Consider the following 27,581-nt stretch of genomic DNA (forward strand, 5'->3'; position numbering starts at 1 on the left):
ATGCAGCCATCTAGAGCTGAAGACCTGGAGCATGTCGGTGAGAAGGGAAAGAAGAGAGGTAAGGAAGATACGGGAAAGAAATTAACAAGGCACAAATATCAGGGCTTCTCTAAAAGAGAGCTCCAAAGGTCCGTTTAGACATACTCTGCAGCTTAAAGCTACACTAAGCCCTATGACCTCTTTCAGGAACTCAGATGGAAATCTAAATAAAAGAAAGCAATAGAACTAAAATTGTTTTATGATCCCTCTTTCTGGGACAAAGTCCAGCTTGATCACAGAGTGGTTGATAGGCAACATGAAACCATAGATTATAGGATAGAAAACCAAAATTATATTGAGGATAATCATACACTGCACTCATCTGCTTAGAGAAAAGTAACTTTTTTCCCACTTGGTCTACTTTCGTAAGACAAAATTGGCCTATTTTTGTAAAATGTGCACCGTAGATGTGGAACTTTTCAAAGAAATAAAATTGTAAACACAGCAGACTCAAGCACCACTAAGTTTTCTTCTGTAATTATATGACACGATGAAAGATAAATGAAATATGTGTCCCCTATGACTTAAGTCTTCTCAGGGGGAAAACGTATGTTTTCTCTTCTTGCCTACCTGTGTAATTATTCAGCAACCCAGATGATAGTATAAGTGAACAGTTATGTTTATGCTGTTAAGCCTATCAAAGCACACATGAGAATTTGTTTAAATTCTTAGCCAAAAAATAGAGACAGTGAGTGTTCATTCAAAGGGCTAAATGCAATGACCCTGATCCTAGGAGCAGACTTCCAGGGCTGGAAAGAGACTGGAGGCAGGAACAACCAGGAGGACAAGATCAGAGTGAACCAAGGAAAGGACTGGAAGGAAGTAGGGGTTCTAAAAAAAAAAAGGATTGGAAGGTGACAAAGTGGTGGGGGTGGGACACAGGTCCACATTGCTGGGAAGGGTGCTCACGCTGAAAGTTTAGGGTAGAGCCGAGACAAGAGGAGGCTACACTGCATCTGAACACAGAGCTGTGTCCATGTGCTTCTCACTTTCATTCCCACAGAGGCACGATGTGGAGCAGGCTTTCTGTTAGGAGGAGTTCATAGACTCTTAAGATCTTTATTTGACTCTTAGCATGATTTTTATAAGGTAGTGATATCATCAGAAACCCAGCTGAGACCTATGTGCTCAATTTTTTAACAGTAAACCTTTCTATGTTCATAATAATTTCACACTTGTAGGCGAAAACTTTTAAATATATGATTCTGAATCACATTGAAATTCATTCCTTTCAGGTTAGGGAAATTAATTTCAAGGGGAAATTCTATGTTTTTAATGACTTCTCATTTATTTCATCATCTGTATGTATCTCTCTATGTAGGACATGCAAACACATCGTCACTTACTTCTACAAGTAGAAAGGTCTTTAATAAAACTTTGGTCAAATAAAGTCTCCCTAATCCTTAGTTTAGTAATTAAAAGGTATGATGTTTTTCTATCAGACAAAACAAGGTTTTTGTGACTTTAGGAAAATAATCTACTTCATCTCTCCCTAGTTTCTTTACCTATAAGGTAAAGATCATAACAAGACAATGTTATATAGTAGTATAGGATTAAATAATTGTGTTGTAAAACATTATGAACCTGACCCACAATAATTATTAGGTTTTAAAAATTATAATTATTTATATCATCATCATTTTTATTCATTCTATAAATGTTCAATTTTTCAAACATAAACAGAACACTTTACATTGAACCTCCTGGTAAATTTCATGTTAGTCTCATTGTTTCTTTCTATTCTGATTACTTTTTCTATTGCTTCTGACATCTGTAGAATTTAACTGCGCGTAGATTGTATACATGACAAATACTCCCCCAGCCCCCACTGAAATGGCTAATAAACTACTGAGCATGATGAGTGCTGCTGAGCATGTTTAGATTCAAGAGTGTTCACCCTTATCTGAAAGATTCCAAAATGTGCCTTTTCTTCCCAGTTCTTAGAATTTTAGTTGGAGTTTTCAGTTCGTGAATTTGCAGTTCTTCGGAAGCAGATTCTATTTGTTTTCACCTCTATTCCAGCAGTTCCCTCCCTGGTCCTTCCTGTTTCAGTCAATGGTTTCATGATCGAGCCTAACTCTGACTCACCCTCTCTGAACCTCCTCTCATACCCACTTGCATATGATGCCCTGCAGTTTTTCCTTTTTGGGACTTCTAGCTTCTAGTTTTCTCTCCTTTTCCCCCCACTACACTCGGTAGGTTCTCATCCCCCCCTCTGATTAGGTTTCTCACTTAGTAGAGGAAACAAATAACTCCTGAAGTCCCTTCGGCGCCAATGCTATGAGATCTTGTGAGCACAGAAATTATGCTCGATAAGTTACATTCTCTGAAGCTATCATTTTATCGCAATACCCTAAGGAAACATTCCTTGATGTATTTACAAGCATGGTGCTGGTGGAGTCCAAAAAGGCTGATTCCAATTGCCTGGAACTAGCCATGGATTCTTAACCTCTCTAAGCCTTGCCTGTGGATGTGCTTTCTTTACTTGTTTATTGTGAAAAGCAAAAACCACACGGGCTAAAGGACCCAGAATGTTCCTTGGTCAGTACTACCAGTATATAAACAAGATAAACCCAGCAACAAGGACCTCAGCTCACACCTGTGTGTGCTTATTTGTTCTCTCTTTTCCTTTTTCCACTAATGGATCCAATATCCTTCAACTCAGGCATCCAGCAAAACATGGAGCTGCAAGAGGAAGCAGGAAGAGTGGTAGAGATGAGATAGACCTCCCGGCCATTGTGTTTCCCCTTTCCCACTGCCCGCCTGTGCTATGTCACCTGAGAACCCACTCCACTTCCCACGTTGTGTCCCACTGGTAGATGATGTATTCACAACAGCTAGATAAGCACTCCTCCCTGTGGGAAAACTACCTAGGAAGCACATTATTGGAAATTTCTTGAGTGAGAGTGAAGTTCAGAGTGCTCAGCAAAGAGAATTCAAGGCAATTCTTTCACCAAATCTGTGCATAACTATGCCTAGAAAACCCTATGCTGGAGCTTACACATCTGAGCTACTCTTTCTCTTGTATCCAACAATTGTTTGTGTGCTATGACTGAATAACTCCTTCCCCTTTATGCAACCCATCTCAAAGGAGCTGAGATGCAATTAATTAGGTTTCAAGAGCTGAGCCACAATTACATGCCAGCTTTGCCCCCTAGATTACTAGACTGGAGGAGACTGGTCAGTATCAAATGCTTCAGGAACACGCTTGCAATCGATTCCTTGAGTTTTCCCCCAATAGAATATGAAGCAAATTCAATATGTGGAGACTATACGAGCTTGGTTTATCTGCAGGGATGACCTCATTATTGCCCTTCTGGGATAACATCAAGGAGTCTGAGCTTGCCAAAGAACATGCAGAATAGAGCAAAGAGGGATAGAAATCCTAAGTGATAGCTTTCTTGGGCTAGGAATATGGATCAACTGTAGAGCACTGGCCAAAGCTCGGAAAGGCCCAGCACTACAAGAAGAGGGGGATGGGAGGAAAGGGGAAGAGAGGGGAGGAGAGGAAAGAAAAGAGGAATAAAAAGACTCCATAGGAACATCTTTCCCAGCTTTCTCCAAGACTTAGCTGTACTATTCAGATCAAAACTTCTGTGCTCAGAGTTTTCACAGTTGGGAGAGTCTTACTGAAACCTAGGAGATAGAGACCAGGTATGTTTCTAAGCCACTGTTTCTAAATAGAGCCACTGTTGGGAAACCTTGAATCAGACCAAGTGGGATGAATTTTCTCAAGAACTAAAAGCACATATTCATTTATATGTGCTTACAGTGGGAGAATATATCTAAACATAGAATATACAAAAAAATCTTTTTAATAATTGTGTTCTCTGCTCACTGAAGACTGCTTATCTTCAGTTTAGAGCAATTTTAGGGGAGGGGATGGTCAAGGGAAAAAGGAGTCTTTTTTTTCAATGGGTTTTTAGTAGAACTGTACACATGTATTTAGGTACTGGGAATAAACCCAGGGGTAGTCTACCTCTGAGGTACATCCCAAGCCCTTTTTTATTTTTTATTTTGAGCAGGATCTCATTAAACTGCCAACACCACTTTCAAACTTGCAATCCTCCTGTCTCAGCCTCTGTAGGTCAGTGAAGTGATTTTTTTTAAAAAATGTCAAACAAAACTAGATTCTGTGATCTACACATACCATCTGGGTGTATAATATTCTCTTCTGGATAGAGAAATGAAAGCAGGAAAAATTTCTAGGCATAAGAATATTTTGAAAAACATTGTGGTCTCTATTTTTACTTCTGCAAGTAGAGTGAATGAACATTGACCAGAAACCATTGATGTTGGGGCAAAATGCAACTTAAGTAATATTGCAACTATTAAGAGTTTCAAGAACTAAGATACAGCTCAGAGGTAAAACATTTCCCTAGCATGTGTGAGGCCTTGGGTTTCACACACACACACACACACACACACACACACACACACACACATACACTTCAGTGGCTTGTGAATCTGAGCCAAATGCTAGAGAGAGTTAGACACACTGTGCTTGTCCTGAATCAAAATGTGTTGCCCTGAGGTCCAGAGGAATATCATTACCATAGGGCTCTAGATAAAAGAAAATTATCTGAATAGACATTTCCCAAAGGAAAATATACAAATAACCTCAAAGAATATAAAGGTGTTCGGTATCATTAATCATCAGGGAAATGAAAATCAAAACCACAATGAAATACCACCTCACCCCAGTAATAATGGCTATTACCAAAAACACTAATAATAAATGCTGGGAAGGACACAGAAAGGGAAGCTATACCCTATGGGCAGGAAGGAAAATTAATACAGAAACTATGGAAAACAGAATGGAGATTTCTTTAAAAACTAGAACTAGAACTACCATATGTTTGTGTAATCTGATAACTGGGTACACTTCTAAAAGAAATAAAATCATTACATCAAACAGCTCCTGGACACCCACGTTTACTGCTGCACAGTTCACAGCAGCAGTGTCTCTGAGACATAGATTGGAAAAAAATTTCCATCAGTCAGTATAGTTTCTTTGTGGCTGACGGTGAGTACTTTTCTGAGACTGATATGTTGGTTTTGAGGATGCAATCCTTTATTTCCAGCCTATTCCATCTCTATTATGAAGCAAGTCTATATCTTTCCTCCCTCCCCCTACAAAATGACTTTTTAAACTGCTTTTGATCATATCAAGATGACAGGAAAGATCTGATTCTCCAGGTGAGAAGTGTTCTGTGAGGGGTCCATGCGATTAAGGGCTGCTATCTGTTGGAAGGTCAGATGCTCAGAGCTCATGGCTGATCCGTGGTCCTTCCTCCAAGCATATAAGACACAATGCTCTTTCCCACAGTTGGCAGCTTCTCTAGGGAAGCCTTAAACATCCACTTCATCAAGGCTTCAGCACTGGGGATCACAGAGAGGTGCAGAGAGGCACTGCCTCCCTGTCAGATACTCATCTTTCTGGATTTTTGACTACATCTTACTTTTTTGGTTTCCATCTTTTCATTGTGATAAAATACCCATAGCATAAAATTTACCATCTTAACCATTCTTCAGTTCAGTAGCACTTATTACATCCATCTCCAGGACTCTTTGCATCTTGTGAAGCCAGAATGCTATTCTTGTTACACTGTAACTCCTCTTTCCTTCTTCTCGCCCAGCCCTTGGAAACCACCATCCTATTTTCTTTCTCTGGGAATCTGAACAGCCCAGGGACCTTACATAAGCATTTATCTTTCTGTGACCAGTTTGTAGTACTCAGGATAAAGTCTCAGGTTGTAGCAAGTCACCGTCTTTTTATAGACTCTTGTTTGGGGGGAGAGTCTGCTTCTGCAAAGTGCCCCGATCTCTCCACTTGCTCTCTCTGATGCTGATGGTTAGGCTCTCGGGAACAGCCTTGCATTTCTCATTCCACGTTCTCGCTGCACTTCCTAGACTAGTGGTGAGCCTACAGCTTATGTACTGCAGCCGGCTGTTTGCTATCGTTAAAAGCTCCAAAAGTTTCACCGTCACTGTCCTGGACCTTCAGGAACCAAGCACACAATTAGGGAATAAGAGATGACACCCCTTTTCCCCTGGAAATCAACACTGCTGATTGGTTGGCATTTCAGCTTCCATAGGAGTGCCCGCCTCCAATTAAGGGATCTGGGAACTCAAAAATGACACTGGCTGCTGCCCTCTAGGTTCCAGCACTGTCTCAGGACAGCAGCTCCAGTGATTCAGGGCACAGAGATGCTGGATGCAGTGGGAAATTCTCTTAGTGTTTCCGCCTCTTGGCTGTGTTGAGTCTTCTGGTCACTGGCACACTTACGTTTCCATCCCCAGTTCTCCATCTCACAGTGAGCGGACTTGTCTTTTCTCCCACTGGCTTCCTGCTCATAACTAACTCCCCAAAGGGCTCCTTCCACAGGCCCTGCTCCTCCTGCTTTGACCTGCCCTCCCCTGCCTTCACCTCTCTCTTAAAAGAGAATCTCCCAGGAGCTATGCCTGCAAGCTGATTTTTATTGCTATTTTTACAACCATTTTTGAGTACTATGGTCTAAGCCTCCAAAACAGACAACTTCCCTCAGTCTAGCATCTAAAATGTTGATGTTTAATTCAAGAATAAGGCAAGGAAGCAGCCTAAGGGGAATGTGGTTTACGCTTGCGGGCTCACACTTCATCACTGACCTCTTTCCTGAAGAAGGCTCCAGTGACTCAGGAGCACCCCTGCTTCTGCAGCTCAGCTGGGTGCCCCAGTCATTCTCTGGCTGTCAGCCTTTGCACAGTGCAGGGAACACACAGCCAAGTCACTGGGCTTTCAGGGGAGATGGCCATACACACATGCTTAGCTTACTACTCTGCTGTCGCACTTCTGAAATTCTTAATAATTTCCAAGAAAATGCCCGACTTTTCAGCTTACACTGTTTTTTTACAAGTTGTGTAACCAGAACTGGTCAACTGGTGTCTGTATGTGACCATGGTAAATAGACATCGTGTCCATGGGGGAATGAAACAGCTCATTTGTGAGAACTGAGAGGCCCTTTCTCAGTCTCTATTCCTCAGGAAAGTTGAGGCCAGAGAGGTAAAGTCACCTGCTCAATATCACACAGCCAAGCTAACTCTAGAAGCACACCTCCACAATGTCTCTGAGGAGGAACATCCATGCTCTTTTCTGACCTCTTCCTGTGTCGTTTCCTGGACAGTGACATCCTAGCTTAGCTGGTGTTTTCTGCTCCTTCCTATAAGGCAACCGACTCACTAATCAGAAGCCCAAGGGAAGCCTTGTCAAACTCATGCTGTTGGTTTTTCAAGTTATTGCATGTTCCCAGGCCCAAATTTGAATCACATGCTGACTCAGGTGTATTTTAAACCACACTGCTGTATGTTTCTCCACAGCAGTTCACATCATCCAAGAAAGAGTTATAATTGCAGCAGGGCTGGTCTCCCATGCAGACTGTGAAGGCAACAATAATATGTAATTTAAGAGGTGCCCTCAGAAGGAGTTTTGCTGTGCTGGAATCAGCAGACTTGGGATCAGTCTTTGCCTGGTATTTATTAGCCCAGAGCTTTGAGAAGTTCACCCAAATATATAAATAATTATATAAAGCAGAGAGCAAAAGCTCTGTGAATGTACCTTCCCCAAAAATACTCCCTGATTTTGACTTCCTTAACCATAATTTGTGACATTAGAGAGACACAGGATGATGCAGCAGCACAGGGTTCTGTTCAATATTTACAACACTAACTGTAACAGGTTAAGGAACCAGCCTATTCTCTGCCACTAGTGCCAGACAGCAATCATTTACCTGGTAGCCAGTGGCAGCCAGCTCAGAAGCACAGGGCCGGAGCTGTCCTCCACCTGAGGCGGTCTAGTCAATAGCTGCTGGCTGCACGGAAGGGAACCTGGTCAGCAAAGTGGTGCTAAGGTTGGAAAGGTTAGAAGAGAGAGACCACACACACTTAACTAAGGAAACGGGGCTCCTCTGTGGGAGTCTGTGCTCAAGCTGCTTAGAAGACACAGCAGAGAATTGGAGCTCCACACAGCTCAATTTTTTTCTCACTTTGTAACTTTTTTGGGGTCAAACCATAAAAAGATGTGGGATGAACCATATTTTTTGAAGCACAAAAAAGTATATTAGTGCCATACTTAGTAGATACAAGGTCGGGTGTGGAGGTGCATGCCTATAAATTTTAGCACTTGGGAGGCTAGGGTAGGAGGATCATAAGACCAGCTTGTGTTACATCATAAGTTCAAGGCCAGCTTGAACAATATAGGAAGACACTGCCTCTAAAAAAAAAAAAAGTAAATACACCAGGAAGGAAAAAACAGTTTTATTTTAGTGTAGAAACTCCAATAAAATCAAACAGAAATGAGAAAAATAATTTCAAGAAAGGAAACGGCAGTGCTGTACCATCGTAACCCTGCACTACACATATATGTGATGATTTTGTCTCATGCTGCCTTTACAGCCTGTCGAGAGTCCAGGTCTTCCTCACAAGGGAAGGGTCCTAACTTCATTGTACCACCACACCAAGGTCCGTCACTGCTGACTGGGCCTTACACACCCAGCGCTACCAATTTTAGGATGAATGCTCTCAGCAGTGTCTTATGGTGCTTACAGCCAGGGCTGTAGATGCAGCCCAGTGGTAAAGCACTTGGCGGCCATGCGTAAGGCCCAAGGTTCATTCCCAGATGGCTCAAAATGAACAGTAAATAAATGAAACAAAAGCTCTGTGTATAAAATACCTCAAAAGTAAAGTTTTAAAAATTCTTTCTAAAATTGTCACTGGCTGCTTCATGGATATTGAGTTTCCTTTTGAGGTGAATTTACTAAATATTACTGAGTGTTCTTACTGAAATGGTGAATTATACAGTGTGTATGTTTTACCACCATCAAAATTAATAATGAAGTCATTTGTCAAATTCACCATAAAATAGTGTACTTAGGGGTCTTATAATTATATTTTCCTTTGATCAATTACATACTTTTTCCACCTTTTATTTAAATTTATTTTTAATACATGTTTTTCAAAAGTTGCAGTGCTTCTTTTCATCACCACTCTCTCACACAAGACATTTCAAATATATATTTAATTTAGACTCCAGGACAGAGATTTCACTAGGTCAGAACTTACCATGATACGGGAAAGAATTTTCAAAATCATTTTTTATCCCTAAAGTTATCTGTGCTTTTATATACAGAAATGGATGCCTGGCCAAGCAGGTGACAATTGCATATGGTACCATGGAGACCAAGACCAGATTCTATTTTTTTTCAGTTAAGTGTATTTTTAAAAGATCATGTGCAAATTCTTAAAGGACATTTATTTTCTAGAATTACATTTTTAGAATTTTCTGAAACATAATTAGATTTTTTGTCAGTTTTATGTGCAGCTGATTTGGTTTAGAAACATCGATTTTACACAATAATTCTTATGCTAGTAGAAGAAAAAAAGCTATGAACATAGTAAAATCTCAGCTGTCAGTATCTTGTGAGCAGCAAAGAGCCCATCAGAATCAACACAAGGGAAGCATTAAATGGCGTGTCCGCCGAGGTTCTTCCAAACCCAGGAACAGCCTAGAGTCCATGAATGATGGGGTCTCCTCTAACTTTGCTGGTTTTCACAACCAGCTTCTGTACTGTTTTTGCAGAGTTTCCCCTGCCCCTCCCTGAACCATGGGTGGGTGACAGGAAGGCTCACAGTGCCAAAAGGAAAAAAGTCCTGTCACCCCAGATGTGACGGAGGGCAGCAGCCTGGCGATTTCGCTGTCATATCGAGTGGCAGATCTAGGAACTCTCTGAAGCTAGCGTATTTCCTTGCTGTTGGTCAGTCTCAGCGCAGCATGTCCCCTGCCCGACTCTTACCAGGTAACGGAGCGGGAAGGGTACAGGTGCTAGCAGCATTCTCCTGGCTCATCACTGCGTCAAGTCGGCCTGGTTTCTGTCTGCTACGACCCCGCTCAGCAGTTAGATACCAATGCTCACCACCAAACATTTGCAGACCTTGGTAAGAAAAAGAGAAAGAAAGAAATGGTAGGGTAAGAACTTCCTTGAGGAACCTTGCAAATTACTTTCTATAGTTAATTGGCTGTGAGTAAAAAACAGTGCTGGCAGAAAGTACTCCTGTGTCAGAGGGAGAAGGTTCTTCCATTCTAGGGCCCTCAGGTGGCACAACAGGAGAAAGACACACTGGGGCATGGCACTGGTCTCCTTGCTTCTCTGTTCAGCCACCCTGCTTCGGAGCCTGTTCCTGACCTGGAAGAGTCCTGCCTCGTTCCATTTTGCCACCTGTGTACACTACTGCTACCCTACTTTTCTCATTGCTGACATGAAATACATGATACCCCAAGTTTAAAAAGGAAAGATTTAGTTTAACTCACAGTTTGTAGAGGTTTCAGTTCGTAGGCGGCTGGCTCCAAGGTGGGGTAGCACAGGGCATCACAAAGGAGAAACAGCTCATGGTGGGCAGAGGCAGCAAAGCATCCGACAGTGAGCAGCAGGTGGCCAGCAGCAAGCAGCAGCTGTCTTCCTGTCCCTTATATCCTATCCAGGCCACCACCCTTAGCGCAGGTGGCAGTCACACCAGGGTGGGGCAGCCCTCATCCTAGCACTGCACCATAAATCAGTCCCAGTGTTACATTCTGATCCCAGTGTCACACGCCCTGGATCCAACCACCTGCAAAAAGCTCCTGCTATGACTGCTTGAGGCCATGGGGAGGACATCTCTATACAAGCCTATAACTCCCATTCTCCTCCCCTGCCATCTGCTTCTTTCTCTTCTTTCTTAGGTTCTCCTTAAAGCCTGAAAGCAGTCCCCCAGAAGCCATACTCTTCCTAGTAAAAGCTCTGACTTCAGGGACAAATAACAAGGCAAGAGCAGAGAAACGTGTCCTCAGTGAGGACTGCTGGGAAGACTGAATGCCATCTCCAAGGATCACAAAGACTCAGCAAAGCCATTCACCTGTCCTAGCGAGGTGCTCAGTTAAAATAAATCAGCGTGTATCAGCCAGGGAGCACTGAGAGCCACACCTGACTTTACCAATCCTGCCATTTACTAGCCATAAGACCAACAAAAGTTATTTAACTTTTCTGAGCAAATGTTCTCCTTTATAAAAATGGGAATAACTACAATGATGTGAATATGCTTGATCCTACTGAACTGTATATTTAAAAATGGTTAGAATTTTTCTCATCACAATAAAAATGGAATAATAGTAAAACCTACTGCATAGGAAGGGTATGAGGGCTAAAGATAATGTATACAAAGTGCTTGGCACATAATATGCACTCCATAAACACTGCATTTGCTGTTGTCATCATTGATTTCCTGGGTCTGGTCATTGACCCATGTGAGGTAATCTTTCATAAGTGGCTTTTTGATTTGTGCCATAATCACAGCTCTGGACTGTGACCAAGGAGGGTGGAGGTGACTTCCAGCCAGGGGAAAGTTTATCTACCCAGCAGGAGACTAAAGGCCTGCGTGCACAGGGAAGGAATTAGGTACAATAAAAAGAGATGGAAATCTTCAACTAAATTAATCTTGGAATAATCACCAAATTTCCCTGGAATTTTGGGCCAATAAGAGGTTGACTAAGAGTATTCCTAAAGTTTATCTCACTTTCACATTTTTGTATCTGTCTTAATTACCAGCAAAATTAGGAAACTGGATGCTCTGAAACACCACTGTGATCTGAGCCTCAGTCTCCACATCTGTGGAATAGGGTAGGTGGGCACTAACCTCAGGGTCTCCCTTCGAGTTATCCCTAAGAAAGGTATCATTATGACTTCTGTGCCAGCTTTGCCATGGGCTCATCCTTGTCTTGTATTGTTTTGTTTCATTTGAGACAGAGTCTCACCATGTAGCCCAGGCTGGTTTAAAACTCAAGATTCTCCTGCCTCAAATTCCTGAGTCTAGGATTGTAGGCACCCAGCTCCACACCCTTCAGGCTTACTCTTCAGAAGGAAGCAGCCTCAGTGCTGACTTTGCAAATCTAAATATAACACCGACAAAGCCACAAGAAGACTTGGCTGGAGGAAGTGAGCATGAGGAAGCCTGGGCCAGGGCCAGCCGGGACAGCGGAAACGTGGAGGTGGAAGTCTGGCCAGTGAGGGATTCTGCTGCGTGCACATGATTCAACAGTGCAAAAGTGCATTCCCTGAAAGACAGAAATTATCCAGAAGAATGGGAACCCTTCATCTCTTTATCATTTCTTTGATTTCACACAAGCCAAAAGGAAAGAATCTCTGTCCTGCATTACCAGAAAGCAGAGTTCATGTGCTGTTTGGCTTATATCCTGGATATGAGTTGTTCATTGTACACTCGGTAAATATTCGTGGAATAAACAAGACAAACAAATGTCTTGTATTAAACAGCAAATCATGACATTAAAGTTTACAAAGAAGAACCTGGAAAAATAAGTAAACAGGAGGAAATAATATAGTCACCAAAAACAAAATTAATGCAAAAAAGAATCCACGATGAATAAAATATTGAAGTTTTAAAGGAAGAATGGAATCAGTACTACTATTGACTTTTACCTCATGCCTCTAAACAGCTAGCCTGACTTCGGCCCCAGTGTCCTCTTAAAACTGTCTGTTGAGCAGCCCCACCTCCTCTTCCTACTCAGCTGAGACCCTAAGGGCACTCCTAACATCATCCTATTGCTTCTAGTACCTCACTGCCATGGGCTTGGGCTTGGGCTCTGCAAAGCTGCTTCATGTTGTTCTTCCAGGCTCTGGTGTGGGCTTGCCTAGCCCTCTTCCAGTCTCCCCTCTAAGATCTCCAAGGACTTCCCCTTGAGCGTAACTCCTTCCCTGAATCAAATCTGGCTTGATTCAGGAGGCATCCCTTTCCTTGGCCTGCAGACTAGCAAGGTTCTACACATCTAATCCAAACCTCTTGGGTCATCTTTGATTAAATCCCTCCCACAATACCCGCATTCCTTGTATTCTCAGCTTCTAACTAGATCCCAACACACACACCTAAGGCAACAAACCTATGGCATGCATGCCACAGTGGGCTGTTTGCATTACTGAAATTTAAAAGGATCACCACCACTGCCCTGGACAGTTTCGTCTCAGCCTTCGTACTTCCTGTTTCTGACACCTGCATTTCTGACACCTTGCTCTTCTGATATGACTAGTGATTGGAGATGGAGAATCAAAGAGAAAGATTAAAAAAAACGCAGATGTTTCAAGCCTGATAATCTAAGGACAACAGATGACAAATTCTGTTTTCTTCTTTTTTTAAATTTCTTTCTGGCAGTTTAAAATTTTCTAAAATAAACTTGTATTAAAGTTTAATAAACAAAATATACTAGAAAAAACAATATGTAACATCTTAGAAAGGAATCTAGAGCAATACTACTAAATCATATAAATACTCAAAAAAGAGGAAGTTAACCAGATAATTAGTAGACCCAGTGATGGTCATTAAAATATCTTTAGTTTTAAAAAAATAAATTTAGAATTAAAAAATTTTTAAAAATCTGTCCATGGTAAAAAGTAGTTAAGAGATTGGATATGTTCACTGCTTCTATCTATACCAATGATAACAGATTTTAACTCTGAGGTGACCGTACAAACATAGTCAGATATACCAGGCCATTTGACTAAACCAGACGTTCTAGGATACCTGCACAGACAGTCCCTAGGCTGTTCTACAAGAGATCAGGGAGAGACTTAGTAACTGTAAGCCATTACAAAAAAGCCTGGTTTGATTCAGTAGGCACTAGGGAGCTGCTGCAGGCTCTTGAGAAGAGAGTGGTCTATTGAGGTCTAAGTTTTAGAAAGAAAAATTGAAGAAGGTCAAAAATATCCTTGCAACATGGACTGGAGGCCACACTGCATTTCCAAGTGTGAAGGGAAAGATGTGAACTTTGCCCTTGGCTCAGCAGCAGGACCAGCACACAGATGCTGAAGGGGTGAGATCTAAGAATGGGACCCAAGGTTAAAACATGGGAAGGAAGGAAAAACTTACCTGCTCTGTTTGTTGGCAAAGAGTTGCTCTCATTTGACACCCTTTTTTTCTGTTTAACATCTAGATTTAAAAGGGATTTTCTCTGATTAGGATTATTTTGTCTTCAATGTTCTCTGGGAAAACAGGAATATGTAAGTGTGTCCCTGTAGAGTGAAAACAAAACAGAATCTTCTCATTTCTCAGCCCTTTGTGTGTGACTAAAGAGTTCTAAAAGGAAAATGCGATGCTTTCGGATCCTTTTGTTTCCTACTAAGTTTTTAAAATACACTTCTGGCAGCTGGTGCCATCCTTTAAATCATCTCTTGTATTTAATAAAAAGTATAGAAAATACATTTTGTATTATAATATATGAAATATATTTTGCATTGAAATACATGAGTTTTCTTGGACTACTCTTTGGTGATCTGACCGGGCACCTTTCCCTGTGTACCCTCAGCTTAGTGTCCTGCCAGCCCTGCCTTCCTGGACTTGCTCTGTCCGCTTTGTGTCTAGAACTGTTCTGCAGGGCGGTTGGCTCTGTTGATTCTCCTCCTCGTCTTTCTTGGCCGTGCTTTCCAGGGGTATGCAAGGGAATCCTATGCTGCTAACACTGCCCACAGTTCTCAATCTTGGATGCACAGTGACATCACTTGAAAGGCAGTGACATGTGAGTTTAAATGGCCTGGAGTAAAGTCCAAGTATCAAGATGACTAAAACTCCCTGAGTGATTCTATTGTGCAGCCAAAGTCAAGGCTACTTCTCTGGCCTAGCTCTTCTTTGAAGGAAGAGACCGTGTAGGGACATTACTACCAATACAAGGGTTTGACTTTAATTCAGAAAATACTCATTGAAGAAGGCTGGGTTGTATGTGTGTAGCTCATGAGTCCCTGCTCTGATGCCAGGCACATGAGAAGCATCTTGCCACACAATGTGTACTGTGCCGAGCATAAGTGAAAGTAGAAGCCTGGCCACCAGCAGTCACAGCCTGTTCCTTGTTGAAAGCGCATGTTCTACCATTGACTGCAACTCTTATCCGCTGGTGCATTTTCTTTCCTGGGAGCTGGGGTGAACCTTTGGCTTCTTATTGTGGAGTCAAGGGTAAGATTTGCCACTGAAGATGTTTCAGGCAATCATGACAGGGAAAGATACTCAAGAGGCTGGGAACTCTTCTGTTGCTCTCCGTAATTAAATATGACTAGAAAGAGATAAGCCTGAGCTGGTCCTTTAGTACTGATTCTTAGCCTCTGGTATACTAAAAGTCACCATCTTGAAAAATATGCTGGAGCTGGGGATTTAGCTCAGCGGCATAAGCGCCTGCCTTGCAAGCAGGCAGTCGTGAGTTCGATCCGCGGTACCGATAAAAAGAAAAAAGACAAAAAAAAAAAAAAAAAAGAAAAGTATGTTAAAATCCAGATTGCTGGACTTGGAATTCTCCCCCATTGGTGTGGCTTAAAGCCCAGCAGTCTGAGTTTTTAATAAATAGCTACATGTAATCTAGACCATATCCTAGCAAACATGTTCCCGAGAATAACTTGGGAGACAGGTGAGTGCAGAACAGGAAGGAACTTAGACTGCCCCTCTTCCCTGTTCCCCGGCCCCTCTCTCCTGTTTCAAGGCTCCCAGAAGTGAGGCACTCTGCACTCATCCTCACCTGCTCCGTGCTTTCTCTGGATTCCTCAGTTCTGGTATTGTCTCCTCCGTCACCTTCCTCAAACTAAGGAAGGGTCCTGATAGGTTACCACTTCTTGACACCCGCTTCTTTCTGGAGCAGAGTTTTAGCTATATAGAAGCTTCTCATTGTGAAGAGGCAGAAAAGATACATTTAAGGCCTAAGGATGTACATACATATGATAATGTTCAAAATATATGGAAGAGATTAGAATGAACATTGTTTTATATGACCCCCCAAAAGCACAGGACACAAAAGCAAAATCTATAAATGGGGTTCGATCTGTCTAAAAAGCTGCACAGCAAGAGAGACAATCAACCAACAGGCAACCTGTGGAATGGAAGAAAATATTTGCCCACGCCCAGCGGGAGAAAGTAGCTGCAAACTACATGTCTAGAAACCGGTTCATATCCAGAATGCTAAAAGAACTCAGTAACACAAACATTAATAATCCAGTTTTAAAGTGAGCAGTAAAGCTGAGCATGGTGGAACATGCCTGTGAGCCTAGCACTTGGGAGGCTGATTCCAGAGAATCATGAGTTCAAGGCCAGCCTGAATACATTGTGTGCAAGAAGAGTCTGGCCTACAGAGCAAGACCCTGTCTCAAAAATAAAATAATTAAAATTAAAATGGACGATAAATCTAAATAAATTTTTCTCAAAAGAAGACATGCAAATTGCCAATACGTACATTAAAAAGAAAACACTCAGCACCAGTAATTATCATGGAAGTGAACATCAAAAGCACCATGAGCTATCTCCTCATTCTGAATACCTCCTGTCAAAAAGACGAATCGTAACAAGTACTAGCAAGGATACAAAGAAAAGGGAACCTATGGACTCAGTTGGTGGGAATGTAAATTAGGACAGATACTGGGGAAAGCTGTGTGAGACTTTCTCAATAAAATTAAACATAACTTGTCTTGATAGTACATGTCTGTAATTCCAGTTACTTAGGAAGCTGAGGCAGGAGAATTACAAGTTCAAGGTCTGCCCAAGCAGTTTAAGAAGACCTTGTCTTAAAATTAAATGGTGTGGGGATGAAGCTCAGTAGTAGTATGCATGAAGCCCTTGTTCAATCTTCAGTTCCCAGAATTTTTCTAAAAATAGAAATATGATTTATCAGTCCCACGACTGGTCACATATCCAAAGGAAATGAAATCGGTATGTTGAAAAGACATGTGCAATATTGTGGCACTATTCATAAAAGAAAAGACATGGTAACAATCTAAGTGTCCGTTAGCTGGACACTGACTCAGTGGAATATTAGTCAGCCATAGAATAAGGATGAAATTCTGTCATTTGTAGCCACATGAGTGGATGGAAGACCATTATGTTAAGCCTAATAAGCCAGGCACAAAAAGACAAATACTGTGTGATCTTACCATATGTGGAATCTAAGGAAGCTGATCTTACAGATGGTGAGAGTAGCATAGTGGTTAGCAGAGGCTGGTGTACCTCAGTGGTGGGGCTTCAGGCTCAACCTCCAGTAGCACCAAAATAAACATGCAAAATATTAAGTGTAACAATATAAATATTTTATATACACATATATAAAATAAACACACAGGTACAAAGAGGGAAATTCAGACCATAAAATGTGCGGGATGATCTTAATTGTATAAACACTAAACATCTTTTCCCTGGTTAGCACAAACTTGGAAGACTGCCTGATTAAATGTTAATGGTGGAGTTAGGGATTAAGATGACATTTTCACTATTATTCCCAAATTTTGATGCAACAAATATGTGATTACATGTACCCACTATACAGTGTCACACAAAACCATTTCCTCTAAAAGAACCCTGTGCTCCTCCTACTCATGGCTCCTTCCTACCTACCTTCACCTTTTAAAAGCCGTGGATTGTTTCACTATCTTCATAGTTCTGCCTTTTTCAAAATGTTGTGTGCATCACTGGCATCATACAGTATGGAGCCCTTTTAAATTGGCTTCTTTTACTTATCATGAATCACATACTTTTTTTTTTATACATCACATTTTTCAAATTAAAAGCTATGTAATCTTTGTGACCAGCCACCATTTATTTGTAAGTAGAAAGAAAAGAAAAAGGAAACAGTTTAAAAAGTCCTATTATGTTGTTTTATTTATTGATTGCCGTCCAGTTAACACTGCCTAGAGTCTTTGCACTCTGTTAGTTTTAGGCCCCGGGTTAGGCCTGGCGAAGCTGTCCAGGCAGCGGCACTCAGCTCTGTAGAAGCAGCGCATTCTGCCCCATTGAGCAATTTGGGAGGCAGGTCTTGTAGACTCTTCAGCTCCATCTGCAGCTTTTGAAAACTATGCCCCAAAGAACATGTGTTATAAAGTAAATTAAATATTTAAGCCTGGTGTAGTTTAAATCCACCTAGAGAAGTCATAAAGAAGCACCCATCTAGTAAAGCATACAGTCACACTGTGTTATCAGACTGATCACTCAGTTTGTTTATCTAAAACTTTGCCCTTGGTTTAATAAGGATGTTTACCTACAGTGGAAAAGGTGTGATCTGTAACTGTTTAGTGGTGCCAAAGGATGATCTCTGACCAGTCTCAGCCCCACTTGTTAGCATACAGACCTCAGACCTGACCCAGTCAGAACACAGAACAGGGCCCAACTTCTGAGCTTTCAGTAGCCTTCAAGAGACTCCGCGGTGAAATGTGAGAAACTATCAGATTCTAAAGTTTCTTTGAAGGCAAAAAACCTATGGCACCATGAGTCAGTGCCATTCGTGGACTGCAGGGAAAGAGAACAAGAAGTTACCAAGAAATAAGCCCTCCCTGTGAATCAGCCTCATGAGCAGGCCGCTGTGGGGAGAACCAGAAGCCAGCCCCTGCTGGCATGTGGGCTGGGAAACATGGAGAGCCAAATCCCCCCACGCCACCCTCGTAAGCCATTGGCTGATGGAGAGAAACACAGGCAGCGATGATGGCTATTGAGGTGAAGTACAATTTAAAGCTTGTGGTGTTTTAGTGTTTCACTGACTTTGCAGGTCTAAAGCTGGTGGTCTGATCATCTGTTCAGAGGGTGGCATCTATGGGAATCTCCTGAGGTGGTGGCCTTTACTGATTCCCTACTGTCTTGTTTTGAGTCCTGCATCATTTTCATTGTTTTGTTGGGTTTTGTTCTGTTTTGCTTTGTTTGATTTTATTGTATCCGTTGGCATGGACAGCTATTTTGAGGATAGCAAGATTATGGTAGCCATTTTGAATTTACTATTATCTTGTTTTGAAGTCCTTTATTTCATGTTTTATTTTTATTGGTTCTATCCTGTTCTGTTTTGTTTGAATTTTACTATGTTTGAAGGTATGGGCAGCTATTTTAAAGGTAGCAGGAGGCATTATGGTAACCATTGTTGATTACCTATTGTTCTGAAGTCCTGTGTCACTTACAGTGGTTTTTAATGTTTTGTTTTGCTTGGTTTTATTCTCTTTACAATAAAAATTTAAAAAAAAAAACCATGACAATTTTCATTTGGCCAATTTAAACACAATGCAATTGATGCTATCCCAGGCTTTGTTATAGAAATCTTTTCCCCTACTGTGTTATATTCAAAGAGAGTGGAAAAAAGTTTTTTTAAATCAGTCTGGTTATTAATATTTTACATTTCCCTTTTTCTTACAGACAGCTTCAAAAGATGGTTAATGATATTAAGAACAACGAAGGTGGAATAATGAACAAAATAAAAAAGTAAGTCTATTCACATACTTACTTATATAAAATAAGTCAGCCTGTACTAAGTAAAAGAAAACAAAGATCTCCACCAAAATTGGGAGCTACAACCTGTTCAGCATGTCATCCTTCTTACTTCTTTGTGATCCATTGTTGTTACACAAGGCAAGTGAGTTGGTAGCACTCATGGAACTTAGGTTTTCCTTCTCATGCTGAAGAGGTAAGTTTGCCTGTTGAGAGTGCATAACAAATATCAGAGCAGGACATACCTGGAGAAATCCAAACAAGTGGCACAACAGTCGTAGCATCTAGGGATGCTATATGTGTTATGTAAACGTTGCCTTGTTTCTTTCTTTTTTTGAGGCAGGTTCTCACTAAGTTCCTGCACTGGGCCTGAATTGTGATCCTCCTGCCTCAGCCTCAGTCTCACGGAGTGCTGGGTTTTCAGGCATGCACACCACGTCAGGCTGATTTCTGCTTTTTAAATTATTGCTTTACAAAGTGTTTTAACATGCATTTGGAGAAGAAAAGCTGTAATCATAAATCTTTTTGTACAGCAAAAACAATTAAGTTTTATAAAAAGGAGGAAGAGGAGGAAAAGGAAGAGAAGGAGAAGGAAGAAGAGAATAGAAATTGTACATACCTTCATTTGCCACTCAAAATCTGAGTCAAATGGAATGGGGAAATGACATTTTGTTAATTTTTGTTTTTAAATGAAAGTAATGCAGGGGGAGGGAAGCAAGGAATTCAGAATTGTTTGAAATAAAAATCACCCATTTCCTCATGTCCTCGCTTTAACCCTTATCCAGAAACATATATTGTCATTAGTAGGTTCAGTGTATGTTCACACACACATGAGTATGTATACTCACATAGTGCACGTCTGTACATGTATTTTTATCATGGTGTCATACTACATGTACCACACTGCTTTGTTGGTCCTACTTAATCTTGTATCATGGACGCCTTAATTAGGTATGCAAAAGTAAACCATACTCTTCACTGGATAGCTCGTTAATATACTGTCTACTAGAAGTATGTTATAATTAAATGACCCAACTACATGTGGGAGACATTTTTAAGACAGGAAGTGTAAGCTTTTGGAGGTGATTTTCTCATATCAGTTGAAATTCTTTGGGGACTTCTTTTTGTTTAACTGTCACAAATAAGACTTGAATAAATATTTTTTCAAGGTGGGAGTATAACAGCAGGATAACTTCCTGAAATGATTCTATGGTGAAGTGAAATTGTTGAATGGCAAGACTTGTGCCTTTAAATTTTTTTGGTAGTTGCTATTACCAAATTCCCATTCCTAAAATTTTGTGCTACCATCAGTGCAGAAAGTCTATTCATTCTTTTTGATCTTTGTTAAAATTAAAAGTAAAAAATCACTTTTGGAGGTGTGTAAAGAACATAAAATGTAAGTGAATCACAAGTTTTATCAGCGATCATCATAAAGCAGTTTGTATGGTATCCTGCTCATGGTAGCTAGCTTGTCCCATGAGAAGCAAGTGATTATTTACATTTATCCTGTCTCCTACACACAGAATCCTACTCTCTATAAGCAAGACCTGCAAGGCATTGTCACCACACTAGCAAGTCTAGATTAATTACTCCACAATTAATATCCCACTTCTCAGTGCACAAAATACGTCTCTGTTCCATAGTCAGTCACGCTCACAGAAATCAATTTTTTCTGACAGTTTCTGTTTCAAACATTTTGCTCATTGTCCCTGAGAGAACTTTTTACTTGACAAATAGTATTTTTTTCTTAGCTTGGAAAATATGGCCACTGTTGTCATTACCTGGTCAAAGCCAAGGACTCTTTGGTCCAAAGGGATCTGCAGTGAAGTTCTCACCTAAGACCAGGCAGCAGGTGTTCTTTTGAAAGAGAAAGTACAGTGGACACACCAGTTCTTTTACTGAAGACTGTGACCGTGCTGTCACGACTGTACAGTCCACAAGCAAAATGCTGGGGTAGCTACTGCCCCCACATCTTTTACTCCTGACGTGTGTTCAGTGGCCACCTTTTTCAAGTTTGTGCTTTGTTCCAAGATGATTAGAGGGTGTTGAAATGCCCTTTCTTTTCTTTACCATAATGATAGCAGTGGCAGACAATAGTTGGCTTATACATTTTGAAAATTTACTGTTCCATGAACCAACTTAAGTAACAAACCCACTTTTGTTTCTTTATTTCCCCCCCCACCATAACACCTTGAACAGTCTTTCTTTCTGTAAGTTTAATGCCTTTCCCAAAACAAATTGTTGGTTCATGATGAGGAAAAAATAAGAATTTCTATACAAATACAATTTTTTTTGCAAAATTATTATTCTAGTAAAGATTTTTAAATCAAACTTTTAATAGAAATAAAGTAATTCTTATATATAATGTTACCATACACATTGCTTGTATTGAAAGATATATTTCAGTCAATAAATGGATATGTTTTATTATGTATATTTGAAATTCCATTAAGCAAGTCATTCTTAAATAGAATAAATATTATTAAAATAATAATTTACTTTAAACTTGAAATCTTGAGACACTCATCATTCACTTGTTATATTTTTAAATGGTACAAAAATAATTTCAGTTCAATCTACAGCCAAAGCTCTTACATAACTTTTGTCCTATTTTTAAAAGTTTTTGCACACCATTTAAATATATTCATCTCTCTTTTTACATTTCTATCAGTCAACCAACATTACCTTTTGATCTTTTGACCAGTGCTTTGTACTGAGTACTTTGAGGTTTCAGAGATTATTCACCCTTGCAAAGGCATAGCTACACCATGCACCGAGGAGATGGAGAGAGGTGAGAAATCCCTCACTATCGCACTTACAATGTATTAAGTCTTTCTAGAAGAAGCCTGTTCTGTTAAAGACCTGTGCTCTCTAGGCTTGTGTTATGTTATGGGCCTTGCACCAGCTGTCCTGCCCACTGACTCTGGCTCTGACGGTTATTTTCTACAGGTTAAAAGTCAAAGCACCTCCAAGTGTTCCACGAAGGGACTATGCACTAGGTAAGAGCATTTCTAAAATCCTTTAACTAACTTTTGACTAAATGTTCATGTTTATTGGTTGGAAAGGGAAGTATATTCTACTCATTTGAAAACAAAAGATCCCCATTTTAACTTTGAGAATGACTGAATCTATTAGGCAGTTGACTGTACTAAAAATGTAATCATCCATCCATCCATCCATCCATCTGCCCATCCCTCTGTCCGTCCATTCATCTGCACAGCTACTTATCAAGCATATATTAAGCATCTTCCAGGTTCCAGGCATATAAAAAGGTCTAAAATAGAAATGTGGTGCTAAACAAGTAAGTCTCCATGTTCACAGAATTTATAACTGAAAGAGTAGATGATGTGAGAAGCAATTAGACAGAATTCTAGGGAAAGGAAAAGAGCGAAGTCCTGTGGAAGTTCATAGCAACAGGACCTAGTCTAATCTGAGGCATGTAGGAAAGGGAAGCTTCTTCCTCAGTAAAAAGGTTAAATGCATACTTAAAGGTTGTTCAAGAGGCGAAGGGTCAAATTACTGACCGTACATGGTTACTCAGTCCTCTGTGAGTTTAGTCTACGTCCCCAGTTACTCTTCAGATTGGTAGTGTACATGGCAGCAGGGAGCAAAGTCAAACATCCAACACACTTTTTTTCTGGAATAGAAGGGAGGGTGGTTCTACATCTTTTCTATAGCATTAAATGTAAAGATTGTCCAAACATGAACAGGTCCAGTCAGCCCTCGAAAACCACAAGGCTACAGATATCACTGATTCCTTTTTGCAGAGCAACAGGTAAAACTAAATCATAACCTTGAATGGTGATTACTATTTTATTTTACTTTTCTGCCATTGGCCAAGATAGTAATAAATCAGATACTTGAGGCCCAGATGAGCACTCAAGGAATCTTATCACACTGGGAAATGTTGCTCAGTGCACCCAAGTCTAGTCCCTGATCCGTTGTACCACTGACCCCAACTCAGTGGGTCACAGAATATTTATTGCTTGTATCCTGTCACCCAGTCAGCAAGCTTAGATAGCTGATTAGTGGTTTCCTGTGCAGTTTAGAACTAAGAAAGTGGGATCCTGTCCTGGGTTTAAAAATCTACTTAATCCATAAATCAAGGAATCTCCTTAAATTAGAACAAATTGTTTTCTCCAAGATTAGAAAAGAGAAAAGAAAATAAAGCAAGGCAGCCTAGATCTGTTAAGTTTCTAAATCAAGGAAGCTGCTTAGTTAAATGAGGACAAATTCATTTTTTTCCTCCAAATTCTGAAAGAACGAAAACAAAAAGTATCTAAATGGTTTTGGTGGAAAAATTATAAAATGATCGAACCTTTGGGTTTAAAAGGAACCCAACAGGTGCTGCAGTCCAACATCCAAGCTAGGGCTTAGCCTGCACCCTACCACTGAGGGGTCCCCACCATGAGCAGGGCTCGGTTTCTGCCTGGACACCCTATTAACAGTTTTCAAGCTTCTATGGTCCAGTGAGGGAGGCGAGGCCCTGGGTGAACACTGATGCAATTCATTTCCTTGGCTTCCTGGGTTTGTTTTAATGGGCACACAAAACAGGTCTTTAATTATCATAAAGGTACACAGTACAATTTCAAAGGTGGCCATAAAGGATCATTTGAGTAGTTTCTTCTCTAAATATATCTTCAGGTACTTTAGTTGTTTCACACATCCTTTGACTCATTCAGCAGATACTTCATGTGTGCTCTGTGTGGTTCTTACTGTGCTCCATGAGGACTTAGGAACTGAATATAGTCCCTGGCCTCTAGGTGCTTGATGAGTAGTGGAAAGTAAGATAATACGCAAAACCCTAACAGTAAGTGGATTTACCAAGTTTGGAGGAAAATGGCAGGTGCAGTGATAGAAAATTACTCTGTGTGTACGGGGAAGACTTAGGCCATCGGGAAAGTCTCCTGAGGATATGGCATTTAATTGAAGTTCTAGGGGACAGACATGTAAGAATATTTGTCACTCATAATGAGCCAGTAACATTGGAGATGCTGGACACAAGCGCTAGGAGTTCAGTGTCATTCTTAGAAACCTACAGGGACTAACATCTGATTTCTGGATGGGCATCTCCCTTGATTATCCATTTATGCTCGTGTGTCTGCTTACTCGCTACCCATTTTGCCCCTCCTTTTCTATTTTATACTTGAGTGAAAAGCAGGTAACACTCATCCTTTTGCCTAATTCTTACTCCTTGGGAATCACGCTTTTTTACCTTTTACAAAAATGTACTCTGAATTTTATTGCCTCTATCTCTTAAATGTTTCCCAAATATCTTTCTCCTTCTCCTGCCTGCAGCTCAGGCTCTTATAATCTCATAGGGTACAAGCGTCTTAGAGATTTCTTTAATTCCTATTTTTAGCATATTTAAGGCATGTGGGGTGGTGTGTTTTGTTTTGTCATATTCTCACATGTATATATAATATGCTTTGATCATCCCCCCCTTTCCACTAACCCCCTGTCTCTCCCCCTCAACTCCCATCTTTTTCTCTAATAGTGTTCCTTCTCCTTTGACATCATCTTTTAAAATTTTTTTCTAGATTCCTCATATGAGAGAAAACATGCAATATTTAATTTTGTGAATCTAACTTATTTCATTTAATATGATAATCTCTAGTTATATCTATTTTCCTATAAATGATACAATTTTATCTTCCTTAATTGCATGTCTCCTTAACTCCTAATTCCAGTCCTCATCCTTCATAAAAGATTGCTTTTTAAATAGTTATTTTCATGTCACATCTTTAAATGTTTTCACTCCTCTATATTAAAATAAAGAAAAACAAATCACTGGGGCTGAATACAAAATCCTTTGAAGCTGCCTAGTAACTTCAGACATGTGGCTCTCTTTACCTAATCTTTTTAATTTTTTATTGGTATGTAATGATGCATGGATGAAGTACATAATGATTGCATTTCTCTTAGGAAGTTGGTAAAGATACACAGCACATCTTTTTTTTTTTTTTTTTTTAGGAATGCTCCTATGTAGTATTTTATAATAGCAAAAAGTGTCCATCACAAGAGAAATGGGAAGTAAAATGTGGTAGATTCACATGATGGCAATTGCAATTACAATACAATTACAATTAAAATTAAAATTACAATTACAGTTATAATTACGAGGATGATTAATTTATAGTTAAGCAACATGCACGGATCACAAAACATTATTCAGTAAAGAAGGCAAATTGGAGAACAGCTCAATATAACATTTTCATTAGATATGAAACATTTTCAGTGATTTCATATATATTTGTAAGCCTATTAAGACAAAGTCTAGATGTAAGTACAATAGTCATAATAGCAGGTAAGAGAGGAAGGAGCAGGATGGGGAGCAGTTGGTAGTTGAATAGCACTACTTTTACCTGTAACAACCTAATTTCTTAAAGAGGTGGATCCATACATTATTCAAATAATCAGAACTTTTTTTTTTTTTTGCAACAGTGCAGGGATGGAAGCCACGGCCTTGTACCTGCTAAGCATGTGCTCTATCATTGAATACATAGCTCGTGTTAATTATTTTTTCAACCTTTCTCTTCCTTTCTCACTCCATCTCTTGGTCCTCTTCCCTTTTCCAAAATATCTAACTTTACAATTTAGGCACTGACATAGACAAGCTCTTAGGTTTCCTCCAGTGCCAGCACTCTGCACTCCTGAGGAAACATAGACCTTTGGGTTCCACAGCCCATGATGAAGCGATCCTCTTCTAACATTCCCTGGCACAGAAATTTGCATCTGCCCATCTTCCTGATACTCGGAAGTATCCTTTTTCTTGACCTCAGACAACTGCTCACTTCACCAAAATCCATCAAATAGTCTTGATGTCAATACATTTATTTTCAGTGTGTCTGGGAACACAGAAATGAAGCCCAGTTTCAAAGACTCAATGTCTTCTACTTTGCTATCTGATCCTCAGCCTGGTTGTAGTAGCAGCATCTGGGAGTTTATGAAAATGCCGAATCTCATCCTTGAAATAAAGCTGGGTCAGAATTAGATTCTAGCAAAAGTTCCAGGGAATCTGAATGCATATTAAAGTTGAGAAACACTGCTATAAACCTCTGTCTCTGTCCTTATTGCTTTTCCTGATTTGAAAAACAAGTGGATCCTCAAATTCACTAAAGTTCCAGAATCTCAAAAATCCATCCGATTGCTTTGCCAACATGGCATTGCCCAGTCTCCCTGCTTTTACACTCAATACTTGGGAACTGTCCTTTTGATGAAACCATCGTTAGCACCTGTCCTCTTGTCCTCTTCCTTTCCCCAGCCCTACTTATATCACTGGAGCATTTCCAGTTCCTTTCTTTGTGCCTTTGGGTGGCTGAGATGTTACAAACCCAGGGCCTCAAGTCAGCACCAAATTTCAAAGATCCTAGCATAGGAAGGTCTGACTTCACAGGCCCTCTGAGCCCGGGAGGCCTGTGGAGACTTGAGTCACCCAAAGCTCCTGAAAGTGCCTACCCATTTTCCCAGACATCAGACATCAGACATCAGGATTGTCTCCTCTTTCCAGTCCTGAGAGTAAATGGCACCCAAAAACCCATTAATCCGGTGCATTGGCCTCCGTGAAGACGAAATTCTGAGGGCAGAGGCTGAAAAGGGCTAACACTGCCCAAGGTGGGATGTAGAGTCACCAGTGAGAGCGCAGGACGAAACTTGAAGTGTATGAATAGTGGGAACGTGGCCTCTCAGGAACGCAGCTGAAGCCAGCGTGCAGTGTGTTGCTTTTGGTCCAAATTTGCCAACCAGGCCTTTGTCTCTGAAGAGTCAACATTGCCTGCAGGGACCTCGTGGTCTACTGAGCAAAGCATGCTGGCCTTAAGCAGCTGGCATGGCTGACTGTGAGAAGGTACCCTTCAAAAAACTAAAAGTTTTTGAGTTTTGACCACAAAGAAATGATAAATGAGGAAATAAATGTAACCTAGTTAAACACTGCACAAAATAATGTTTCATTACAGTAAAGCCTTGGTTGAAAGCATAATTCATTCTGGAAACACGCTTGTGACCCAAAACACTTGTATATTAAAATGAATTTCCCTGTAAGAAATAATGGAAATCACAGGCAGTCAAATGCTTCAGAGGCTGTTGAATTTCTGGCATCATTATCTTGCACAAAACATCCTGGTCTTGTGAGTCTGATCCCTAGGATAGGGCCAAAGAGCTTTGGCTGTTGTGGCTGTTCAGGAAGCACAAGGGTAGAGGCAGAAAAGAGGGCAGAGAGAAAGGAAAACAAAACACATCTTGTATTATAATTTTAAACTAACATT

The 27,581-nt window shown here is 40.5% G+C and overlaps 1 protein-coding gene across 5 annotated transcripts in view; it reads left to right on the forward strand.

The window, feature by feature from the left end:
• Positions 1-27,581, forward strand: part of Blnk (B cell linker) — a 102,630-nt gene that overhangs the window by 38,012 nt on the left and 37,037 nt on the right. For all 5 annotated transcript variants that reach the window (XM_063245147.1, XM_063245143.1, XM_063245144.1 and 2 more), the window contains 2 exons: positions 19,246-19,311; positions 22,267-22,316. In XM_063245147.1, the coding sequence (XP_063101217.1) occupies positions 19,259-19,311; positions 22,267-22,316 (103 nt within the window). In that variant the 5' untranslated portion in view covers positions 19,246-19,258. The remainder of the gene's footprint in view (positions 1-19,245; positions 19,312-22,266; positions 22,317-27,581) is intronic.

This window comes from Cavia porcellus, unplaced genomic scaffold (assembly GCF_034190915.1).
Source record: "Cavia porcellus strain 051 isolate PalLab524CR breed Dunkin Hartley unplaced genomic scaffold, mCavPor4.1 scaffold_2, whole genome shotgun sequence".
Taxonomy (NCBI): Eukaryota; Metazoa; Chordata; class Mammalia; order Rodentia; family Caviidae; genus Cavia; species Cavia porcellus.